General features: G+C 42.3%; 1 protein-coding gene across 1 annotated transcript in view; it reads left to right on the plus strand.

Annotated features, from left to right (window-relative positions):
* Window positions 1-20,156, plus strand: part of TTLL5 (tubulin tyrosine ligase like 5) — a 307,681-nt gene that overhangs the window by 39,477 nt on the left and 248,048 nt on the right. Inside the window, exons 9-11 of the mRNA XM_052646434.1 lie at window positions 7,229-7,330; window positions 9,173-9,264; window positions 10,038-10,145. Of these exons, the coding sequence (XP_052502394.1) occupies window positions 7,229-7,330; window positions 9,173-9,264; window positions 10,038-10,145 (302 nt within the window). The remainder of the gene's footprint in view (window positions 1-7,228; window positions 7,331-9,172; window positions 9,265-10,037; window positions 10,146-20,156) is intronic.

The raw sequence follows: 20,156 nt of genomic DNA on the forward strand, positions 1-20,156 counted from the left end.
TTTGACTGTGTCATTACATTCAACAATAGTCTACAGCGTCTCCAGCTCTGCAGCCTCTAGTAATCTTGGGTCACGTGTGTTTTAAATAGACATTACTGAAGATAATCAGTTCGGGATGAGATCACTAGACCATTTTACTTGGAGGCTCAGCAAGGAAAACCATAATCTTTCCTAAAGAGACAGAACCAGTGGCAATGTAATTGGTTTCCTTCTTTAGAAAAGAATGATTTTATCCCTTATCACTTCCATTTGGGGCCTCAAAATTCATGTTTAAGTGACAGAAAGATTAAGTTCTTTTTACAAGACAGTTCTGTGAAAAAAGAATTTTGTGTAAATTCTTTACATTCTTAAATTTGCTAAAGAAAAAGACCCAAAGTAGGTTCTTTCTAGATAAATCATTTGATTTGTCCTTGCTTTGTTTACATAGGAAGTAGAAAAACTCTGATCGTTTTCTTATATGTGAGCCAATTATTGAGACTTAAAAAAAAACTGTGTTAGTGGTATTTGAGTCCAGCATTTTGCCCCTTCCTTCTTGTGAGTTTCACGTGTGTGTTGCTGCTGTTTTGCACCAGCAGGGGACACTCAGGTTTCCAGAGAGGGGTGCTGTTCTCTACCAAAATGGTGTAGGTTCTTTTTCCTGTCAGAAGTGGAATCCAAAAAGACTTTGTCCTGGATTTTACAGTTTTAGGTGGATCCAGTATGTGGTCTAAATGATTTGACGAGGCCCTTTTGGAGGCAAAGCTAATAGCCAAATTTTCACTGAAACAAGAAAAATAAAAAGTTGAAAAAAAAAACAAACCTAAAACCAAATTGAGTTGAAAACCAAATGTGCTGTCTGGTGACCCAAAGATAGGTAGCGCTGGCCACTGGGGGGAAATGAAAGTGTCCATCCAGGGAACCAGGAGAGTTCCACCCACGCTCTGGCCTGGGAGGAGGGGACCCTGACAAGGCCCAAGTTGGGGACCGCCGCTCTTCTGCCTCAGCCATATTATTCAGTGGACATTGAGAAAAGATCCCAAAGCATTTGAAATGCCTCTGCCTTCCTCCCCCACCCCCAGTTCCTTCTTCAGTAGCCTTCCTTGCTAATTAACACTGGCTCCACAGGGATATTTACCTTTTCTCTGCTGGATTCCTGTGGTTTTGAAAGAATTCAGGTACTTGCCAGTTGCCAAGGAATTCAGATTACCTCACAGGCTGCACACTGTCCAGAATCTGCCACCACAGCGAGAAGGGGGGAAGAGACACCAACCAGGGGGAGAAAACCCTCTCCAGCGCTCATTGTCACCCTCCCTGGCAGGCCCCGGCTGTTTGTGAAGTTTGAGTCATTTCTGGCTCCAAAGAGCAGAGGATCAGGCTGGTAATCCCCTCCCAGACGGCTCCGCAGGGCGCTGCCTAGTCATTGCAGCACTTTGGCAGTCTCCGGCCGCAGCTGGTTGACAGCAGATCAGAGAGCTGGTGGGCCTCTCGTTCTCTTCCATAAGATTTTTCTGGGTCAGGCTGGGATGAAACCCAGTGGCTTCTGGCAAGACTGCCCAAGGTGCCGTCTCTTCATCCTCCAGGCCTTTCTGGCTCTGAACGGGTTCCACCTGCTGAAAGATAACATGTGTGCCACAGCCAGGGTCTCCTGAGAGCTGGCCTCCTCTTACTTTGTACAGTGGTGGTGAATGTTTGTTAGAATATGTAGCTATCAAAGCGGGCTCGGGGTGCAGTTTTAACTGTCCTCCATCTGGACTCCCTATGACTCTGACTGTGCTGTCATATTCATAGAAGAAAAAAGTAGTTTTTGAATGAGGGAAGAGGGTTTGCAAAAGACCCCACTAACTCTGATTTCTTTTCCTGTTTGAATCCCATGTTGGTCAAGTTCCTGAACGAGCAACTCCAAGTGTAATTTTAGTTAGTGTCGGTCAGGTACCTCCTGTATGTCTAATGCCGAAACCCTTTCCTTCACATTCACACTCAGCAGTTTGAGACAGATTATTATCATTGTCTTGATTCTTACTGAGAAACATTAGAAAGCAAAAAGGAAGTGTTTTTTATTGAAGAATGCATTGTCAGAAGAAAGATGATATATGTTTCAGTGTCACAAAATAAAAAAGAGAGAAAAGGGCATATTGGTTGTGAAATAGTACCAGGGTTTCAGATTTGGCAAAGAAAGCAGACATCCCCCTACCCCACTGTCTCCCTTTTTGTTTTCTACTCTTTCTTTAGTTTGGTTTAAAGGTCAAGGCTATGAAATTCTGTCTTGAGATGGTGGTTTAGTTGCTAAGTCATATCCGACTCTTGCAGCCCCATGGACTGTAGCCTGCCAGGCTTCTCTCTCTGTCCATGGGATTCCCCAGGCAAGAATACTGGAGTGGGGTTGCCATTTCCTTCTCCAGGTTCTGTCTTGAGAACTGTTCCTAAATTTTGATTTCATTAAGAGGAAGGTCCAAGACTTAATTCATGATATAAATTTCAGTATGTGTTAGGAGAGAAGTATTTATAAAGTTGTTGTTTATTTATAAGTCATGTCCAGCTCTTTGCCAGGCTCCTCTGTCCATGGGATTCCCCAGGCAAGAATACTGGAGTGGGTTGCCATTTCCTTCTCCAGGGGATCTTCCGAAGTCAGGGATCAAACCTGCGTCTCCTATGACTCCTGCATGGGCAGGAGGATTCTGAGCCCCCAGGGAAGCCCATCTAGGGTACCCATCTAGTAGGGTGGTTTAATTCTAGTAAAGAAACTTGTTGAAGCTTTCAGACCTAAATAGAGTGAAGTTTGATATGTAAAAATCTAAATCAGAAGTCACAGACCAGAATGCTTACAAGGACATTCACTGAATAAGTGGGCTGGTTGGAGACTGGAAAACAGTGGGTCGCACGTCCCTCCTGAAGGGCCGTTACTGTTTGTTCATGGCAGTAAGTAACTGATGTGTGGTGGTGCTGGCACTGTGGTCTGAATGTGGTCTCCCAAGTTCATATGTTGGAATCCTAACCCCTCCCCTCCAAGGTATTAGGAGGTGGGGGCTTTGGCAGGGATTAGGTCATGAGGGTGAAGCCCTCACGAATATGGTTAGTGCCCTTTTATAAAAAAGGTCCTGGAGAGATTCTTTACCCCTTCCACCTAGTGAGGATACAACAGGAAGGTGCTGTCTGCCTGCATCTGGACCCTGGACTTCCAGCCAATGGAAATAAATTTCTGTTGTTTATAAGCTTCACAGTTAATGCAGTTTATGGTATTTTGTTATGGCAGCCTGAATGGACTAGAACAGGTGGTATTGCCAAATCTTCTGGCTGTTTAGGGGGGGTTAAAAAAATCTAGGTTTTATTATTATTATTAAAAATAAGAGAAACTTATTTTTGTTGATAAAATTAAAAGTTTTTAGACTTATAATTCTGAAGCCATTTTGATGTTATAGAAAAGCTGTAAAAATAGTATGAAGAACTGCTTTTTTCCTTTTGTCTGAGAACCCCATTCAAATTTGGCCAACTGTCCTGATAGTTTTCTTTATAATACAAGGGTCCAAACTCAGGATCACATATTATATTTAGCTGCCGCATCCCTTTAGTCTTCTTTGATCTGGAGTGTGTACTCTGCCTTTCCTTGACTTTCATGACTAGCATTTTTGAAGATTTAGGCTGATCTTTTTGTAGCATGGCCTTCAATTTGGGTTTGTCTGTTATTTTTTCATAATTAGACTCAGCCTATATATTTTTGGCCAGAATGTCACAGAAGTGATGCCATGTTCTCACTGCATTAAATCTGATGGTATATGACAATTATTTAGTGGTGTTTGACACTTAGGACAACATCTGGCAGGTTTCTCCACTGTAAAATTGCTTTGTTTTCCCCCTGTAATTGATATATATATTAATATCTTATGAAGAGATACTTTGAGACCATGTAAAATGTCATTCCTTATCACATTTTCACCCAATTTTAATATTCATTGATGTTTCTTGCTTGAATGAATGATTACTGTGATGGTTGTCCAGTGATGAATTTCTAATCCCATCATACTTTTACTTGTATTATTTGGCATTTTAACCCCAGGAAGAGTTTTCTCTCCATCCTATTCATTTATTCATTTGTTTATATGCACCAGTGTGGACTTAATGGGTTATAATCCTTACTCTCATGATTTATTTTGTGCTCAAATTGCTCCAGATTTGGCCAGTGGGAGCTCCTATAAGCTGACTTTGGTGTTCTTTTGACATGTCCCCTCATTCGTTAAGCACAAGATATTCCAGGCTCATCTTCTTTCTCTGCCCAGACCTGAATCAACCATTATCTCCAAGGAGCAATGGTTGCTTTTAATGGAGGATTAGGTGTGCGCATGCTCAGTCATGTCTGACTCTTTGAGACCCCACGTACTATAGCCCGCCCGGGGCCTCTATCCATGGAATTATCCTTGCATGAATATTGGAGTGGGTTGCCATTTTCCTCCTGCACAGGGTCTTCCCCACCCAGGGATCGAACTCATGTCTAACTGCGACTCCTGCATTAGCGAGCAGATTCTTTACCACTGAGCCATCTGAGAAGCCCCTTAATGGAGGATAGTATTTGGAAATCCAGATGCAGGTGCTAGATATGCTCACTGTTCTGAGCTATGTCTACTCTTAGCTTCGTGCAATGGACAGACCTAGGAAATATGTGTATAGATACACCTACATGTACACATACATAGACATTTACATCTTTGTTTTTTTCCTATATCTCTGTATTGAAGAGCAAGAGGTCAGGTGAACACCTCCAATTTTACCTCAAAACTACCAGATTTGTGCTCGTTTTCTCCCTTTCCGTATTTTTTGCCTTTTTTTCCAACAGTGAGGAATCTGACTTCTGTTATCTTCCACACACGTATTTACTCAGTTCCCTCATATGTAGCCAATCTCCAGCCTTCCTGTTACCACCCCATTCAGATGCCCTCCCTGAGTGAACTTTGACCCCTTTGGGGCCACCACCCTGCTTAGATAACCTCCTTGTATTGCCTCTGGGCTGCCTTCCCATCCTGTCCACCATCTTCCTCACGTGGGCCCTGCCTGCCACTGGGCTTGAGGAAGAAAGGTCTCAATTTTAAATGATGGCCAAGTTATTCAAGTTTTAAAACAAAAAACAATCTTTGTAGGTTAACCAGAACTTGGGTAGTAGGCCAGATCTGAAATTAGTGGGACCTTTGGTCTAGAAATAAGAGGAAAATGTGGGAAAATGGTTATCAGAGATGAACAGGGTCTGTTTCATCCTGTTTTAGTGAGGACCCTAAGAACCTCCTGGGGCAGGAGGACACAGGTCACGTGCCCCTGCCTTTCCTCTCCCTGGTCTTCTCCGTTCCTTGTTCAGCTGACTGAGATAAAGAAAGTAGCCCTTTTGCCCTTTTGGGTAACTTTTCCATTGGGTTCAGGTTTTTCGTTTTTGTTTTCTCTTATTCTTACTTCTGCTTATGCTCCGTAGAACTGTAACATAAATAATCTTGTCCTTGCTGAGTTTTAGAAAATAAATGCTCCAGCAAAAAGGAAGACTAGGAAGAAGAAGAAAACTTTTTTTTAGATATGTAGTCCTATGGAAAAAAGGAGTGTAGGGACGACAGATGTGTTGGGCACCAATTTACGGTTAACTGCCAGGCCTTTGCCAATCTTTTCACATTGTTGACCAAATTAGATCAGATACTTGAATTTAGAAGAGGTGAAAAACCTCTTTCTCTGAAGCAGAACCTTTTTTCCTCCTTCTAAATCATTATTTTGGGGGAGAGATGGCAGGAGGTATGTCTCTGTGAGGTAATGTCTGGTTGAGGCAGGCTGCCTCTGCAGGGCCTGCATGGGCCCCCCTCACATTGCACAAGAATTCAGAGAATGACTGGTTCCCTTTTCATTGAAGAATCTCTGAAGAGGGAAGGTGGGGATATATAGGTGAGGTTTACTCACCATAGAATGACATGGCTGAAGTTAAGTGATAACTGCCGGAAGTTTCTGGAAAATCTGAGGTCCTTCTCATGCAGTCAGACTCTTGTCCCTTAGCTGTGCATGCCTGGTCAACATTTTCCCTTTGTCCACATCCTTCTTCCTGGCCTCATGTTTGTTTATTTTAGTTTTGAGGGTTTGTCGTTTTTCCACTCTTCTCTTTTGGCTCTTGTATATTTCTAGTACGGGGAGTTAAGGGACAGAGATAGTGGGTGAGTGAGAAGAAATAGAGGAAAAGAGAAATTTTAAATGCTGTCCTTTAATGTGGTAAAAATTCATATTGACTTCATAGTCTGAGTAAGCACATGTAAATAATTTGCAAATCATATGAAAATAAACTTGCGGCCTTCCAGGATTTTTTTTCACACGCTTGGATGTGCCTCTTGGGACAACTGCTTTAGTGAAGGGGGTGATACGGTTAGAGTGGTATGTAAACAGGGGATGATATTTACCATAACCATTCAACTCGAGTGTCCTTTTGTTGATGTTGAGCATCACTGGAAAGTTTTCTCTCTCCTTGGCTACTTCCTTCAGAGGCACATATATTTTATACTTTGGTCTTCTTTTGACAACAGTCCAGAATATCAGATTGCTGCTCTGTTTTCAGTGGACTCCATGTTTAATCCCTCTTTTTGCCTTCATTCCAAATTCAGAAATTAATCCACTCTGCTTGCATTTATGCCATTCTGTAGACCTAGCCTTTGTATGCTATTAATGCTGCCATTATTTTCTTAATTTTATAGATCTTTTTATTTTCCCCCTGTGGCTCTGAGTTCTAAGTCTATATATTATTATGCTGTCCTTTTTTTTCTTTTGGCATAATATTTTCCATAGAATGCCTTAGTACCAGGTACTATTGTATAGACACTCAAGTGCTTTTTGACCAACTAATGTGCTGTCATCTGTAGCATCCTATACACAGTTTCCCTGATTGTGAATAAGTTTATTTTCACTTTAATCCTTCCTATCAGACTGAGATTTTATATCAGAAAACATCCATGGTTAAGAACATGGATTTTGGAGTCAGTGTGATTTGGGGCAAGTTACTTAATCTTCCAAGTCATATTTTAATGTTCATATCAAAAAAGTTACACATTCTAGTCCCTACTTCAAAGAACTGCTTTAATGGTTGAATTAAATGTGATGTTATACATGAAACACTTAGCATGGGAGTTGGCACTTAATAAACACTCAGTGTTTGAGCAGATGCCACCCTCTCTGTATTAGTATCTCATTGACCCTATGTTTTATTGAAGCCCTATTGCTGATATTTAACCTGTGTCTCCTTTATCAGGTTTGCAACCGTGCGATATGACCAAGGAGCCAAGAACATTCGGAACCAGTTCATGCACCTGACCAATTACAGTGTGAATAAGAAGAGTGGAGACTATGTCAGGTACTGACTGTGCCTGAGCTAGGAGCCAGGGAGGTCAGCCTCAGAGGCAGGTGCTGGAGAAGTGCAAAGTCGCCCTATTGCACTGGAGGAGAACTTCACCTTTATATCCATGTAACTGAGAGTAGAGCTGTTAGAGTCGTTTCGTGCAGTTTTGAGGCTCACCTGCTATGGCTTCTCCATCGATTGCCCGGCCACAGTGTCCTCCCCTTTCTCCACCAAAATATGCCTACCTTCCCAAGTTTCATCTTCCTCATTGTTAGGTTCCATCACTTGACTTAGAGGTGGGAATTTTCTAGGCATATGGAACTTTCTAGAAGCCAAGAAGTTAGGTCATTTCAGCACTTGGCAAAATGTATCAAAAGCTTCAAAAATACTGTGCCCTTTGACCCAGCAATTGTATTTCTAGGAACTTAACCTTAAGAAATAACAAAGGGTATGCACACAGATTCAGAGACAAGAATGTTCATCCCTGTACATTGTCTGGGGGAAGAAGCAGGTTACTATACGGTGTGTGCAGTTTCACTTCTTTTGTGAAAGGATAGGATCCTATCCTTCTTATACATAGGATAACTAAAGCTGATTCCCCTGCTCCCGCCTTGAGGGAGTGTGGGGGAGAGAAGAAAACTGGAAGGATAAATTTTAAAATGTGACTAGTCCTTAACTGTAATGGATGGGATTATGGGTGGAGGATATCTGTCGTCTTCTCTGTGCTTTTATGTATTTCCTAAGTTTTTCTAAAACATTTTTATGATCAGGGGAAAAATGTTAGGAATAAATTAAATAAGAAAAGAAATGAGGCCATCTCAGAAAAGGATTCAGTGGAACAGAGTACCAGCCCAGCTGTGTGGAAATATTCTTTCTGCTCTGTTTTCTTTCATCCTGATAATTTTGCCAGAAAATGGAAAAATAAAAAAGAAACCCAAACAGTTACTTTCTACTGAGACTAAAAATAGGTCCCTAGAAGGTCCAAGGAAAGAAAGAAAGGAATCTGGAAGTGATGGCATAGTTGCCAGAGCTGTATAGATTTCATTGAGTGTCCTGTGACCGGTGCTTGGAATTGTTGGAAGGTACAGTATCCTGGACTTTGGAAGATGGGCAAAGATGCAACCAGTAGGTTGAGGGCTGATGGTGGGGAATAAGGGGGCAGCTGTAAAATACAGGTTTCAGATTGCAAAACCCTTCCAGCAGTCTGGGAATGTACCCTGTTTATGGCTGTAGCAGTGGTGTACTTCATTGCTTCAGTTGTCGCCCTGGAGAGTTCTTCCTTGGGTGATACCTCAAAAAGTCTCCAAAAAAGCCATGTCTACCACTTGACAGAAGGGAGCTTGCTTCAGATGCCAGCACAGTTCCGTTCGGGGTTAGCTCATTAAAATGCTACACAAGATTAGCTCACTAGCCCAAGAGACTCAGTTCTGGTCTGAAAATGGCATTAGAGGTTGTTTTGTGGGCACATGTGACATTTACCTCAAAGGCCAGGTTAGTATCCCAAACCATTTCAGTCTATTTAATGCATTGTGACCATTCTTAAATTTGTTCACATTCACAAATTTGTTCTACTCATTCACGATGCATCATGTTTAGTTAAGGAGGATTTTGCCTTCTTTTTCCCCAACCTCCTTCATTAAGGTGAGCTGTTAATATATGCATTTTCATTTTGATGGAAGAAACTGGTACAAGGGCAGATATGACAAAAAAGGACCAAGAAAAAGAAATGGGTGAATGGAAGTCAGTAAAAGGAAGATTTTTCTAAAGACTTACAAGGAAAGAATGCTATTTGAAAACTCTTATTTCTAGAGGCAGGCCAAGTTGCCTGTGTGACCTTGATCCATGAATCTGTTTTAGTTGTGATGACCCGGAAGTGGAGGATTATGGGAACAAGTGGAGCATGAGTGCTATGCTCCGGTATCTGAAACAAGAAGGCAGAGACACAACTGGTGAGTCCGGGCCTGTTCCTTCCTGACTTCTCTCCCTGCGTCGCTTTACTATTGTCTGTTACCAGGAGTCTTTCTCTCTACTTCTGAAACTGTCGCTGAGATAGATGTCTAATGGGATCATGGTTCTTAGTGCTAGTTTTTCCTGCCCTTTACAAGACAGAGAACAATGGGCTTACTTATCGTGGCTCCCCAAATCCCTTTTCTTGTTTCTTAGTTTGGAAGACAACTTTTTCCTAGGTCTTTAGTGAGATATTCCTTCTTGACTATCAAAGTGCTCTCACTAAACTACTGTCAGCTTTTTAGATTGGTATTTATCTCTGTATTGGCCCTGAGTTCAGATTTTCCTCAGGCAGTCTCTCTCATTCATGTTGTTGAATTAGAGAATGGACAGGGTCAAATTTGAGTACAAGGGCTCTGAATCAAAGTGGACACTATCGCTGAGCCTTGAGCAGAATGAGAAACTGTGCCTGCAGGCCTGATGCAGTCCACAAAGGGCAGGGTGAGAGGAGAATAAGAAGAGGGGAAGACTCCTTTTCCAGTCTGTCTCTTGTCATTGGAGGCCACTTGAGTGCATCCCCCAGGACCTCCATTCTTGCCTGCGTCCCTCTATTCACATGCATGCCTTGTCCTGGAGCACCATTCACATGGAGCACCATTCATATGCCACGTGGAGACTTCTTTGAATGAGCACGTGTGCTTTTATAATTACACTGTGTTCTGGAATCCAGTCCTAATCCGTGCATTATAGTGTTTTTTCTTTTTTTCCTTTGTAGCACTGATGGCCCATGTAGAGGACCTGATCATTAAGACTATAATCTCTGCTGAACTAGCTATTGCCACAGCCTGTAAAACCTTTGTTCCTCATCGGAGCAGTTGTTTTGGTAAGGAGACTCAAGAAGCTTAACGTATTTTGTGAAAAGGGGCTCGGGAAGTTGGGATGGGATCCCGGGGTAGAGCGGCTTAGTGATTCTACAGGAGTCAAAGGTGTGTGGTGGACTTTTCTTTCTTTTCTAAACTCACGTAGCATATGAAGAGGCCAGTGGTGAGCTTAGTTGGAGGTCCCCTGAGGACTAACTGGCTTTCTGTGTGGGAAGCAGGGATTGGAACTAAAAGTGTGGGTCTCTTTGTCAGAGTGCAATCAGAAAAAGTCTGCAACGGACTGTACAGGAATCCAGCTCTAACAAATATATTCCAGAGCTCTTTGGCAGCCAGACTGGGAACTGTTCCAAGAAGCTCTGGCTGGTACCAGTATGTACTTTCTCCCATTTTCCAATGACTCCTCCTCTTTGTTTTAGTCTTCTTTCTAGTGAGTTCCCCCCCACCCCACCCCACCCTTTCTTTCTTCCCTCTCTCCTCCTCCACCCCTCCCCTCCCAGCCTTAATTCCCTGATTGCACAGAGAAGGAGCAGGAAACAGGTCACAGCTACCAGACGGGGAGCCTGTTGCCCACTGATCCTCCAGCTGTGACTGTGGCACTATGGGTGCCTGTACCCACTTGCTCTCTGTGCGGCTGTGACTCCTTAGTGAAGGCTGGTACGAGTGTCTGTGCAGTCACACAGACTTTCAGCAGGTGGCAGGCTGCGTTAGTGCAACACAGTAGGCTCATTGATGGGGCAGATAATTAAAGGAGTACAGCAGTAAGACTATGAGAGTCCCAGCTTGCTCCAGAGACAGGATACCAGAGTAGAGCACATGGGTGTTAGAGCCTGACACACTTAGTTTGAGACCCATCTACACCCCTTCTGATTTTCAGCAAGTTACTCTAATCCTGTTTCCTCAACTGTAAAACGGCAATAATGAGGGCACCTACCTTCTGAGAGTACCCTGAGATCAAATAAGATGATGTGTGCAAAGCACTTGGCACTTGTCGGCCCTTAATTTGTACTCCGTAAAAATGTTTCTTTGTTATTTTTATAATTAGGCATTATAATTCTTGATCTCTTTAATATTAGATTATCATTGCAGTCTGTCCTTGAGGGGCATTCAATAAAGGGAATACAAATTGAGACTCTGAATAGAAGATGGTAGATAAACTAGGACCTAAAATTATATAGGAAAAGAAGAGGTTATGATGTCCGTGTATCTCTTTTAAAATGCAAATATGTTCATGTCTCCTAAAATCCTTTAGCAGCTCCCTAGACCTAACTTACGAATAGAAACTTGGTAGGGCTTTGAAGTCTCTAAGGATCTGACTGCAGCCGACTTTTCTGGAGTATCATTTCCCTACTTACACCTCAGAAGCCAGTGGGGCCCCCGAGGACTCCATTCCCTTGGGCCTCTGCGTAAGTGCCACTGTCCAGCTAGAAGACACCGCTCCTGTCGGCCCTGCAGCTCCTGTTTGTATCTTGAGACTCGGCTTGACGTGCCCCCTCCAGGAATCCTGGCCCAGCCAAGCGCCCTGCCGCGCCTCCCCGCTCTTGCTGCTCTGTACACGGTCCTCTGTGTTCTCTTCCGATCAGTAGCCGCCGAGCTTAGCTTCTTAGTAGTCACCGTGTCTCCCCTTCCCCTCCATCTCCGCTTCTGCTGAACCAAATCTTTTACCATCTCGCTGGCCTTTGTGGCTCCTCTCCTCACCCTCTGCCTTTGCACCTGCTTTTATCCTATGCCTGAAATATCTTTCTCCTGTTACTTTACCTGAAAGATGACTGACTTCTTTCAAGATGAAGTCAAGTACCACTTCTTTGGTGATGTTTTCCCCAAGGCTTCCCCCAGTTAGCCTCCCTGACCCAAGTCTCCTGTTCAGTCTTCAGCAGCCCCTTCAGGTCCTCTAGTCCTCATTTACATGTCTGTCTCCCTGAAGATGGCAACAACAACGTCTCCCTTGCTGTTGCTCCTTCTGTGCACAGCAGCATTTTTTTGCTATTGGAGGATGTCTGGAAAATGTTTGTTGAATGAATGATTGGTTCTTGCTTTAATTGCCTTGTTAGTGGCCTGACAGTAGGCTTCCCAGTGGATCTGGTGTAGTCAGGACTTAGAGCTCTTAGAATTATTGCAGACTTTTTGAGGAGGGGGCATGGGAAATATAATTCCAACTGCAAACACCTTATTAGATTAAAACAATAAGTATTTCTTTTCTATATCTACGTGGCTTTTCTATGAGAGTAAATTTCTAGTAGCTCTTAGTGTGAAAATCTTTGTTCTAGAAATCATCAAAAGCTCTTCTGAATGTTTTCTATTTTATTTCATTACCTGATTGCCTTTTGGAAGCTTAAGAATTTCTTGATTTTAATGGCATTAGAAGTTCTGATGAGCAATGAACAGTGACTTTCTCTGACTCAGTGAAATACCCTGTAAGACTGTTTCATCAGCCATGGGTCTCCTTCCTGGCTCCCTGCTTGTGTTCAGTTTTAATAAACTGAGTGCATCTGGAGTTTTTTAAACTGTTGACTATCTTCTTGGCTTTTGTGGTTCTAATTCCACTTCCTGTCAGCCCTGGGATTTTGTGTGTCTTATTAACCTCCCCCCATCAGAAATGATTTTGTATACGTGTGTGTATTTGTGTGAATCTCTCTGCCTCCCACTGGTTCCCAACCTCCCCTGGGGTTTAAGTTACAAGGAATAATCTGTTTGTTTGTTTTTTTTCCCTTCTCTTTTTCATTTGTTTTAGAGTAAACAGGAATTGAGAGCTTCCCAGAAGAATTTGGCTTGAACAGGGCATTGGTGTTTTAGAGGAAGCCAATAGTCGGGTGATGGGGTTCACTGTATTCTTTTGGTGGTTGTTTCTGCCCTTCCACATTATGCGATTCCTTGCCAGGAGCGCTCCATTAGTATCCAGGTGTTTCTGGCCTTTGATTTTTTTTCCCCACCCTACCACTTGTAGTGTCCAACAACATTTCTAGGTATCTTCAATATTCCCATTCCTTTGTTTACTTATGCAGTTAACTTTTCTCAGTTCCTGCTATGTTCAAGGGGTAGATGATAAGGTGGTGGTTTAGTCAAGCCAAATATTACACGGGACAATATACACAAATACCTGCATTGTGTTAATAGAATTTAAAAGTAGACTTAGGAACCTTCATAAGCTACCAGAAACCTAGCCACTTGGTGCCTTTTAATAAATTTGTACATCTGGAAAGGACCTCAGAGAATAATTAGTCTGAATAAAGAAATTGGGGCCCTGAGAAATTAAGTCCCTTCCCCCTAAAGCTAGTGAATTGGAGAACTCAAATGAAAGAAACTCAGCTTAAGAGAAAAGGGGTCAGAAGAGGAGTTTTGGCAATCAAGTCATCATGGTCAATAGGATTTTTGATGCCTCTCCCAATAAAACAAACTTTTGACAGTCTTAATATTTGCTGCATTTAAGATTTTGATAATGTGGTACCATGTGAAATGTATGCTTAAACAGCAACCCTTTAAATATGCTTAGGAAATTGGCAATGTGAGATAACTGGCTATGAGAACAGCTTTTTTTTCTTTTTTAATTTTTTTTTGAGCAGTTGGAGAAAAGCAGCCAAAAACAACAGGATGTTAGCTATCCTTTAAAGATGCTGCTGCTGACAGTGGTTTCATCTGTGTGTATGAGGATGGCTGAAGTAACAAGCTATGACCCCGGTCCTCTAGCCCGAGAGCGTATGAACCAGCTGTCCTGCCACTTGTAGAGTTGATCAGACTGGCCTCATTTAGGTCAGAGACTGGTGATTTCGTTGTTCAGGACAAACTGTGCTCAATATAAGGACTTCCCTCATAGCTCAGTCGGTAAAGAATCTGCCTGCAATGCAGGAGACCTGAGTTCAGTTCCTGAGTGGGGAAGATCCTCTGGAAAAGGAAATGGCAGCCCACTGCAGTATTCTTTCCTGGAGAATCCCATGGGCAGAGGAACCTGGCAGGCTACAGTCCACGGTATCACAAGAGTCAGACACGACTTAGCAACTAAACCACCACCACCATGTTCAATATATCCTGCTTTGTGGGATGTATGCTGGTTTGGCCTTTTATTGATGTTGTTTAAGACTGTTTCACAGGGTAATTATGCTGATGTTCTTCTTTTTTTTCTTTTTCAAAATTTATTCAGTTTTGGCTGAGCCGGGCCTTCACGGCTGCTCGGGCCGTCTCCAGTTACAGAGACTGGGGGCTACCCTCTAGTTGCAGCACGTGGGCGTCTCTTGTTGCTGAGCATGGGCTCTAGGTGGGCAGGCTCAGTAGTTATAACTCACAGACTTAAGTGACTCTGTGGCATGTGGGATCTTTCTGGACCAGGGATCGAACTCATGTCCCCTGCATTGCAAGGCAGATTTTTTTAACCACTGGACCACCAGGGAAACCCCTAAACTGACATTCTTAAAGTAGGGCTGGTCAGAAATATTTGCTGAAGGACTGACAGTGGGCAGCATACATTTTATAATGTAAACTACTTGACCAATAAAAAGAATAATGAAAGTCATCAAACAGTTCACTTTTTGAGATAATTTTCTTTTCTGGCTAATCAAATGCTTCTGTTTAGATGGGAAGGGAAGTTTACTGTAGAAGGGACTTAGAAGAAAGCACCTACTGTTTGTCAGGCGCACTTCACTGGCTATTTCCTTTAGTCCTCATAACAGTTTTGTTGGTATTTATTACTCATGTTTTATAGACAAGGAAAAAAGATTCAGAGAGGTTAAATAATTTGTCCCAGGTCATGCTGTTAATAAATGGCAAAGCCAAGTTTGAAAGCCAGGTCTCTCTGGCTCACTCTCCACCCACATAAATACAAGTTCTGGTGCGTCCAGCCATTTTTGGCATGCCTCATATCCTGGATTCTCCCTCTGCTCTCCTGTAACTAGATCTCAGGAAAAATGATATCATCCTTTTTAACAGATCAGGCCTGAAAAAGGCCTCTTTCTGTTCTAATCAACAGTGCGTGCGTACGTGCGTGCCTGCTTAGTCGCGTCCAGCTGTTTGTGACCCTGTGGACTGTCGCCCGCCAGGCTCCTCTGTCCATGGAATTTTCCAGGCCAGAATACTGGAATGGGCTGCCATTTCCTACTTCAGGGGATCTTCCCAACCCAGGGATCAAGCCCACCTCCCTTGCATCTCCTCCATTGGCAGGCAGATTCTTTACCGTAATGCTGCCTTCTGGATGTTCCCTTCAAGGCCACCTCTGCATATGGTAGCCAGATATCATGGTGATCTATTGGACTAGTTCACAAATTGGCTCTGGGCTTTTTCTTTTATTTGGTTCATTTTTCTGTGGGATTCTCTTATGTTTTTTTTTTCCCCCAAATTTTCCTGCTGGACCCCAGATAGAGTCTTCCTTCTTAGATTTTTAATTCCAATCCAAAGCCAAGGTGAAAAGAATTTCCTTTATACAATAGCATTTGACTGACAGCAAGCACTGGCTAATGTCAGCACTTTCCAATTTCAAGGATTACAGCTTCAGCTAGGACTTTTTTTCTGGGGAGCGTTAGTAGGTTGATTTCCAGAACTAACGGTATGATATGTTTAGAAATCTGTTAGGACTTGGATGCACTGTTATTTTCTCTGTTAAATCTTTTTTTTTTTTCCCTCCTTCCATTCTAAGCTGCTTTTTATTAAATTTCTCCTTAATATATAAAATTTTTAATTAGAATGTCTCCTATTTCTTTGTAATTGGTGACTTTATTATGAGTATTAAGTCTTCTGGTTAGGGTTATTTTTAGGAAGCAGCTGCAAATCATTTTGTCTTTCTCAAAAATTGTAGTGTTTTACATTAAAAAAATTTTTTTTTCTTCTTTTTTTAAAATCAGTATTTCTTGATTGCTTCCTGTGTGCTTTGTATAGTACAGGCTGTTTGGTATAGAGCAGTGAATGAGACATGACCTCTGTCCTCGAGCGGTGGAGATAAGCAGACATGAAACGACACATTTCAGGACAAGTAGTAGAGTGACTCCTTGGAATACACAAGGAGTCAGCAGCTCTATGCCTTGGGGCGCCAGAGAGAGCCGTTCCTAGCGGAGGGAATATGATATGCAGAATGCAGTGTCATGACAGGAAGTGGGACGTTTTGAAATGAAAAGTTCAGTGTGACTAGCTGTAGCCCGAGTTGGATTAGGTAGTGAGAGACGGTTATAGAAGTAGCTCAGGGCACTACGCTCAGTCACTCAGTCCTGTCCGACTCTTGGCGACCCCAGGGACTGTAGCCTTCCAGGCTTCTCTGTCCATGGCATCATCCTGGCAAGAATGCTGGAGTGGGTTGCCATTTCCTGCTCCTTATAAAGCACTGGCATGTATAAATTCGTCCTGTAGACAGTAGCCAGCTATGGAGTTTTTTGAGCAACTTTTATCATGACTTGACCCAAAGCTTTGGATGACAGAATTATAACAGAGGGACTGCTGTATAACATCATTCTGGTGTTGTTCAGTCGCTTCAGTCATGTTCAGGTCTTTGCAACCCTGTGGACTGTAGCCCGCCAGGCTCCTCTATCCTTGGGATTCTCCAGGCAAGAATACTCAAGTGGGTTGCCATGCCCTCCTCCAGGGGATCTTCCCAATGCAGGGACTGAACCAGTGTCTCCTGGATCCTCCTGCACTGCAGATGGATTCTTTACTGCTGAGCCACCCAGAAAGCCCCATGAAGTGACTATAGTCCTCCAGGAACCAGCCTGACATTAGAGTCTATTGCTGGGCTGATTCACTGCCTGTCTCTCCATCTGACTGTTAGATTTGTGTCTTAGAACATAATTCTGATGGCCACGTGGAGAATGGGCTACAATAGGGAGAGACTAGTGCTAGGGAAGTGATTTGGCAGTAGGAGGAACACAGTGACAATATACACTTAGCCACATGACCCAGCACTCCCATTCCTAGGTATCTACCCAAGAAAAATGAGACCATATGTTCATGCAGATAGCTTTACACGAATGTGCAAAGCAGTTTTATTTATAGTTGCCAAAAATTGGAAGCAGCCCAGATGTCTATCAGCCGTTGAATAGATAAACAAATTGTGGTCTATAAAATGGAATACTACTGAGCAGTAGAAGGAATGAATGACATTATTGACATGTGATGACATAGATAAATCTCACACGCACAGTGCTAAGTGAAAGAAGCCACTCTGAGAAGGCTACGTACTTTGTGATTCCATTTATTTGACTTTTGGAAAAGGCAGAAATCAGATCATGATTGCCAGTGGCCCGGGAGAGAGGATTGACTGCAAAGGGACAAAGGGAACATTTGTGATAGAATTGTTCTACATATTGGTGATGGTGAGTAACCATACATTTGTCAAAATTCATCAAACTATAATTTAAAAGGGTGAACTTTATTGTGTGTAAATTACACCTCAGTAAACCGGTCTTCAAATAAGAGATAATGATAGACGGCTGAACCTCAAAAGGATACTAAATGAGAAAAGTCAGACTCAAAAGAGTGCATCCATTTATATGAAACTCTAGAATAGGCAAAACTGATCCCTGGTATAATAAATAAGAATAATAGTTTCTGGTGGTGTGGCAACAGGGAGCAGGATATTTACCAGAAAGGGGCATGAGGGATCTTTCTGGGGTGATGGAAGTGTTCTGTATGTGTTGATACGAGTGTGAGTTTTATGGATGTAACAAGACTCATCAAATAGCACACTTAAGATCTGTCCATTTCATTAGATATGTAAATTTTACCTCAAAGGGGAATATAGAAAATAGACTAAAGAGAAACAGAGAAAGAGATATGATAATGTGTTGGATTTGGCAGGTGGTGAAGAATGTCTTTAGCATAGGCGACTAGTGCGTGGGGTTTTCCAAGATGAAGAACAGTGGGAAGCAAACAAAGTTTTGGGAGAAGATATCGAGCTATGTTTTGTTGAGCGTCGAGTACCTGTGGGATATCCTAGTGAAGCTGTCTGGACGGCGTTTGGATTTATGGATTTGCTGTCCGGGAGACCCTGGATTAAAGACAGAGATTTGAATGTCATCACCATAATATTAATTGCAGCTACGAGAATGTATGAGAGCAGCCGAGAAGAGCAGTAGAACTGAGAAGGGAAGAGAGCTGAGGATGCCACCCTGAGCAAACCTACCAGTGACTAGCTGGGCAGAAGAGAAGGGACGGAGGACACACAGAAAGGAGGAGGACAGTCAGATGAGAGCAGTGTCCTGGAACCAGGGAGAGGAAGGTTCCAGTAAGAAAGGGGTGGTCAGCAGTTTTCAGGTGCTTGGGCGTAAAGCAACAAGGTGGTCTTTGGGATCATAGTGAGAACAGTCAGTTATTACAGAATGGCAACAGAAGCAAATTGCTCTGGGCGGGAGAGTCAACAGGCATTAAGAAATGAATGCGGCTAAGTGTAGATTGCTTTCTAAGAAACTGCTTGAAAGAAATAGGGGGATAAGGGCGCTAATGTAAAATGTGAGCTTGAGTCAGGCTGCTTCTTACCATGCACCAGTCAGATTTGCAAGTTTGTTTTGTTTTGGCTGGGATTGAAGGAACTGTACCTCTCCAAGGAAAATTTTCTTGGGGAAACATTGTTGAGTAAGGTGCTAGCAACAGTCCTTTGAAGATACTTGTTTTTCGGTCACGATGGAGACAACACAGAGGAACCAAGAAAGTTAGCTCTCAGCACTGGAGAAGCCTAGCTTGCCTGCACCTTTTAATGACAGGAACACTGGTGTATGTCATCATGGATAACTGAATTTTTCAAATTGTAGACACTGCTGCTAAACCATACATCAAAAGGTGAGAAAGTTTAATATTCTCAGTGCAACTGATTGATGCTTACATCAAAAGGTGAGGAAGTTTAATATTCTCAGTGCAACTTATTGATGCTTTTTACCTTTTAAAATCTGTAATGTCCAGAGAAAAGACTAAGCCTAAGTTAAAAGATTTGCTATAAGGACTCTCGTAGCCTGCCAAGGAAGCAAATGGTTTTGATTAAGTCGAATTGATCGCTGTAAGAGATAAGCCTGATTCAAGTGCTCTCTTTGCCACCCCAGTCCTCTCCTCCAGCTCCAGCCTCTCAGGTGACCTGGGCTTTGCAGTGTGCTCTGATGCTGTCACACATCTGTATATCTCTGGGTACAGATGTTGGTTAGGTTCAGAGTTGATTTTGAGATCATTTAGCACTGGTGGGTTTTATTCACCTGAGTTGGCGATGGACAGGGAAGCCTGGAGTGCTGCAGTCCATGGGGTTGCAGAGAGTCGGACAAACTGAGCAACTGAACTGAACTGATAAAGGGTGTTGTGTCTCTCTTTGGGTTGTTTTTTTTTTTCTTTTCTTTTCTCTTACTTTCCACATTACTGGTTTCTCAGCCTTTCTACTGAGAGTCTTGGAATTTGCCTCTAAATTTGAGAAAGAGTTAAATAAATATGTTGACTGCTTATTATGAGGTGTTTAAATAACGGGTCTTACTGCTTGTTTTTCTGATTTCAATTTGTGTTTATTTGTGGCTGATTCTGCAAATCTGATCAATATGTGCATCAGTCATTATTCTTGTCCTGTTCCTTACGCTATTATTATTATTGTTAATTTTACCAGTTTATGAAATAGTTGAATCCTGTGCTTCAGCTTTCAAAAACTGAAGAGAATGTTTTTCTTGAATCAGACGCCTATTGTACTTTTCTCTGCTTGTGTAACGTTAACATGGATTTGTAGTTTTTGTAGTCAGTTTTCTCCTCTTAAATGCCTTTACTAGTGCTGTGTCACAGAAAGATTTTTCTCAAATTAAAGGGGGAATATTCTATGGAAATGATTGAAGATTGGGTAAAATAGTCAGAAGAATGTACTGGCCATAAAAGCTAAAAGTATGCTACCAAAAAAAAAAAAAGATAGGTAAAGGAGCTTTCTTTTCTTTACACCTTTAAAGTTTTGATAATATATGATTTTGGTGTAGTTACATGAGGGTGAATCCTGTCTCAGACTCTCTTATAGTTTGTGATTATTTTTGTAAATTAAATGGAGTCTTAAATAAGTACTATGGAAACCAACTCCTTCCTGAAAACTTTTCCTG

Source organism: Budorcas taxicolor, chromosome 10, assembly GCF_023091745.1.
Source record: "Budorcas taxicolor isolate Tak-1 chromosome 10, Takin1.1, whole genome shotgun sequence".
Taxonomy (NCBI): domain Eukaryota; kingdom Metazoa; phylum Chordata; class Mammalia; order Artiodactyla; family Bovidae; genus Budorcas; species Budorcas taxicolor.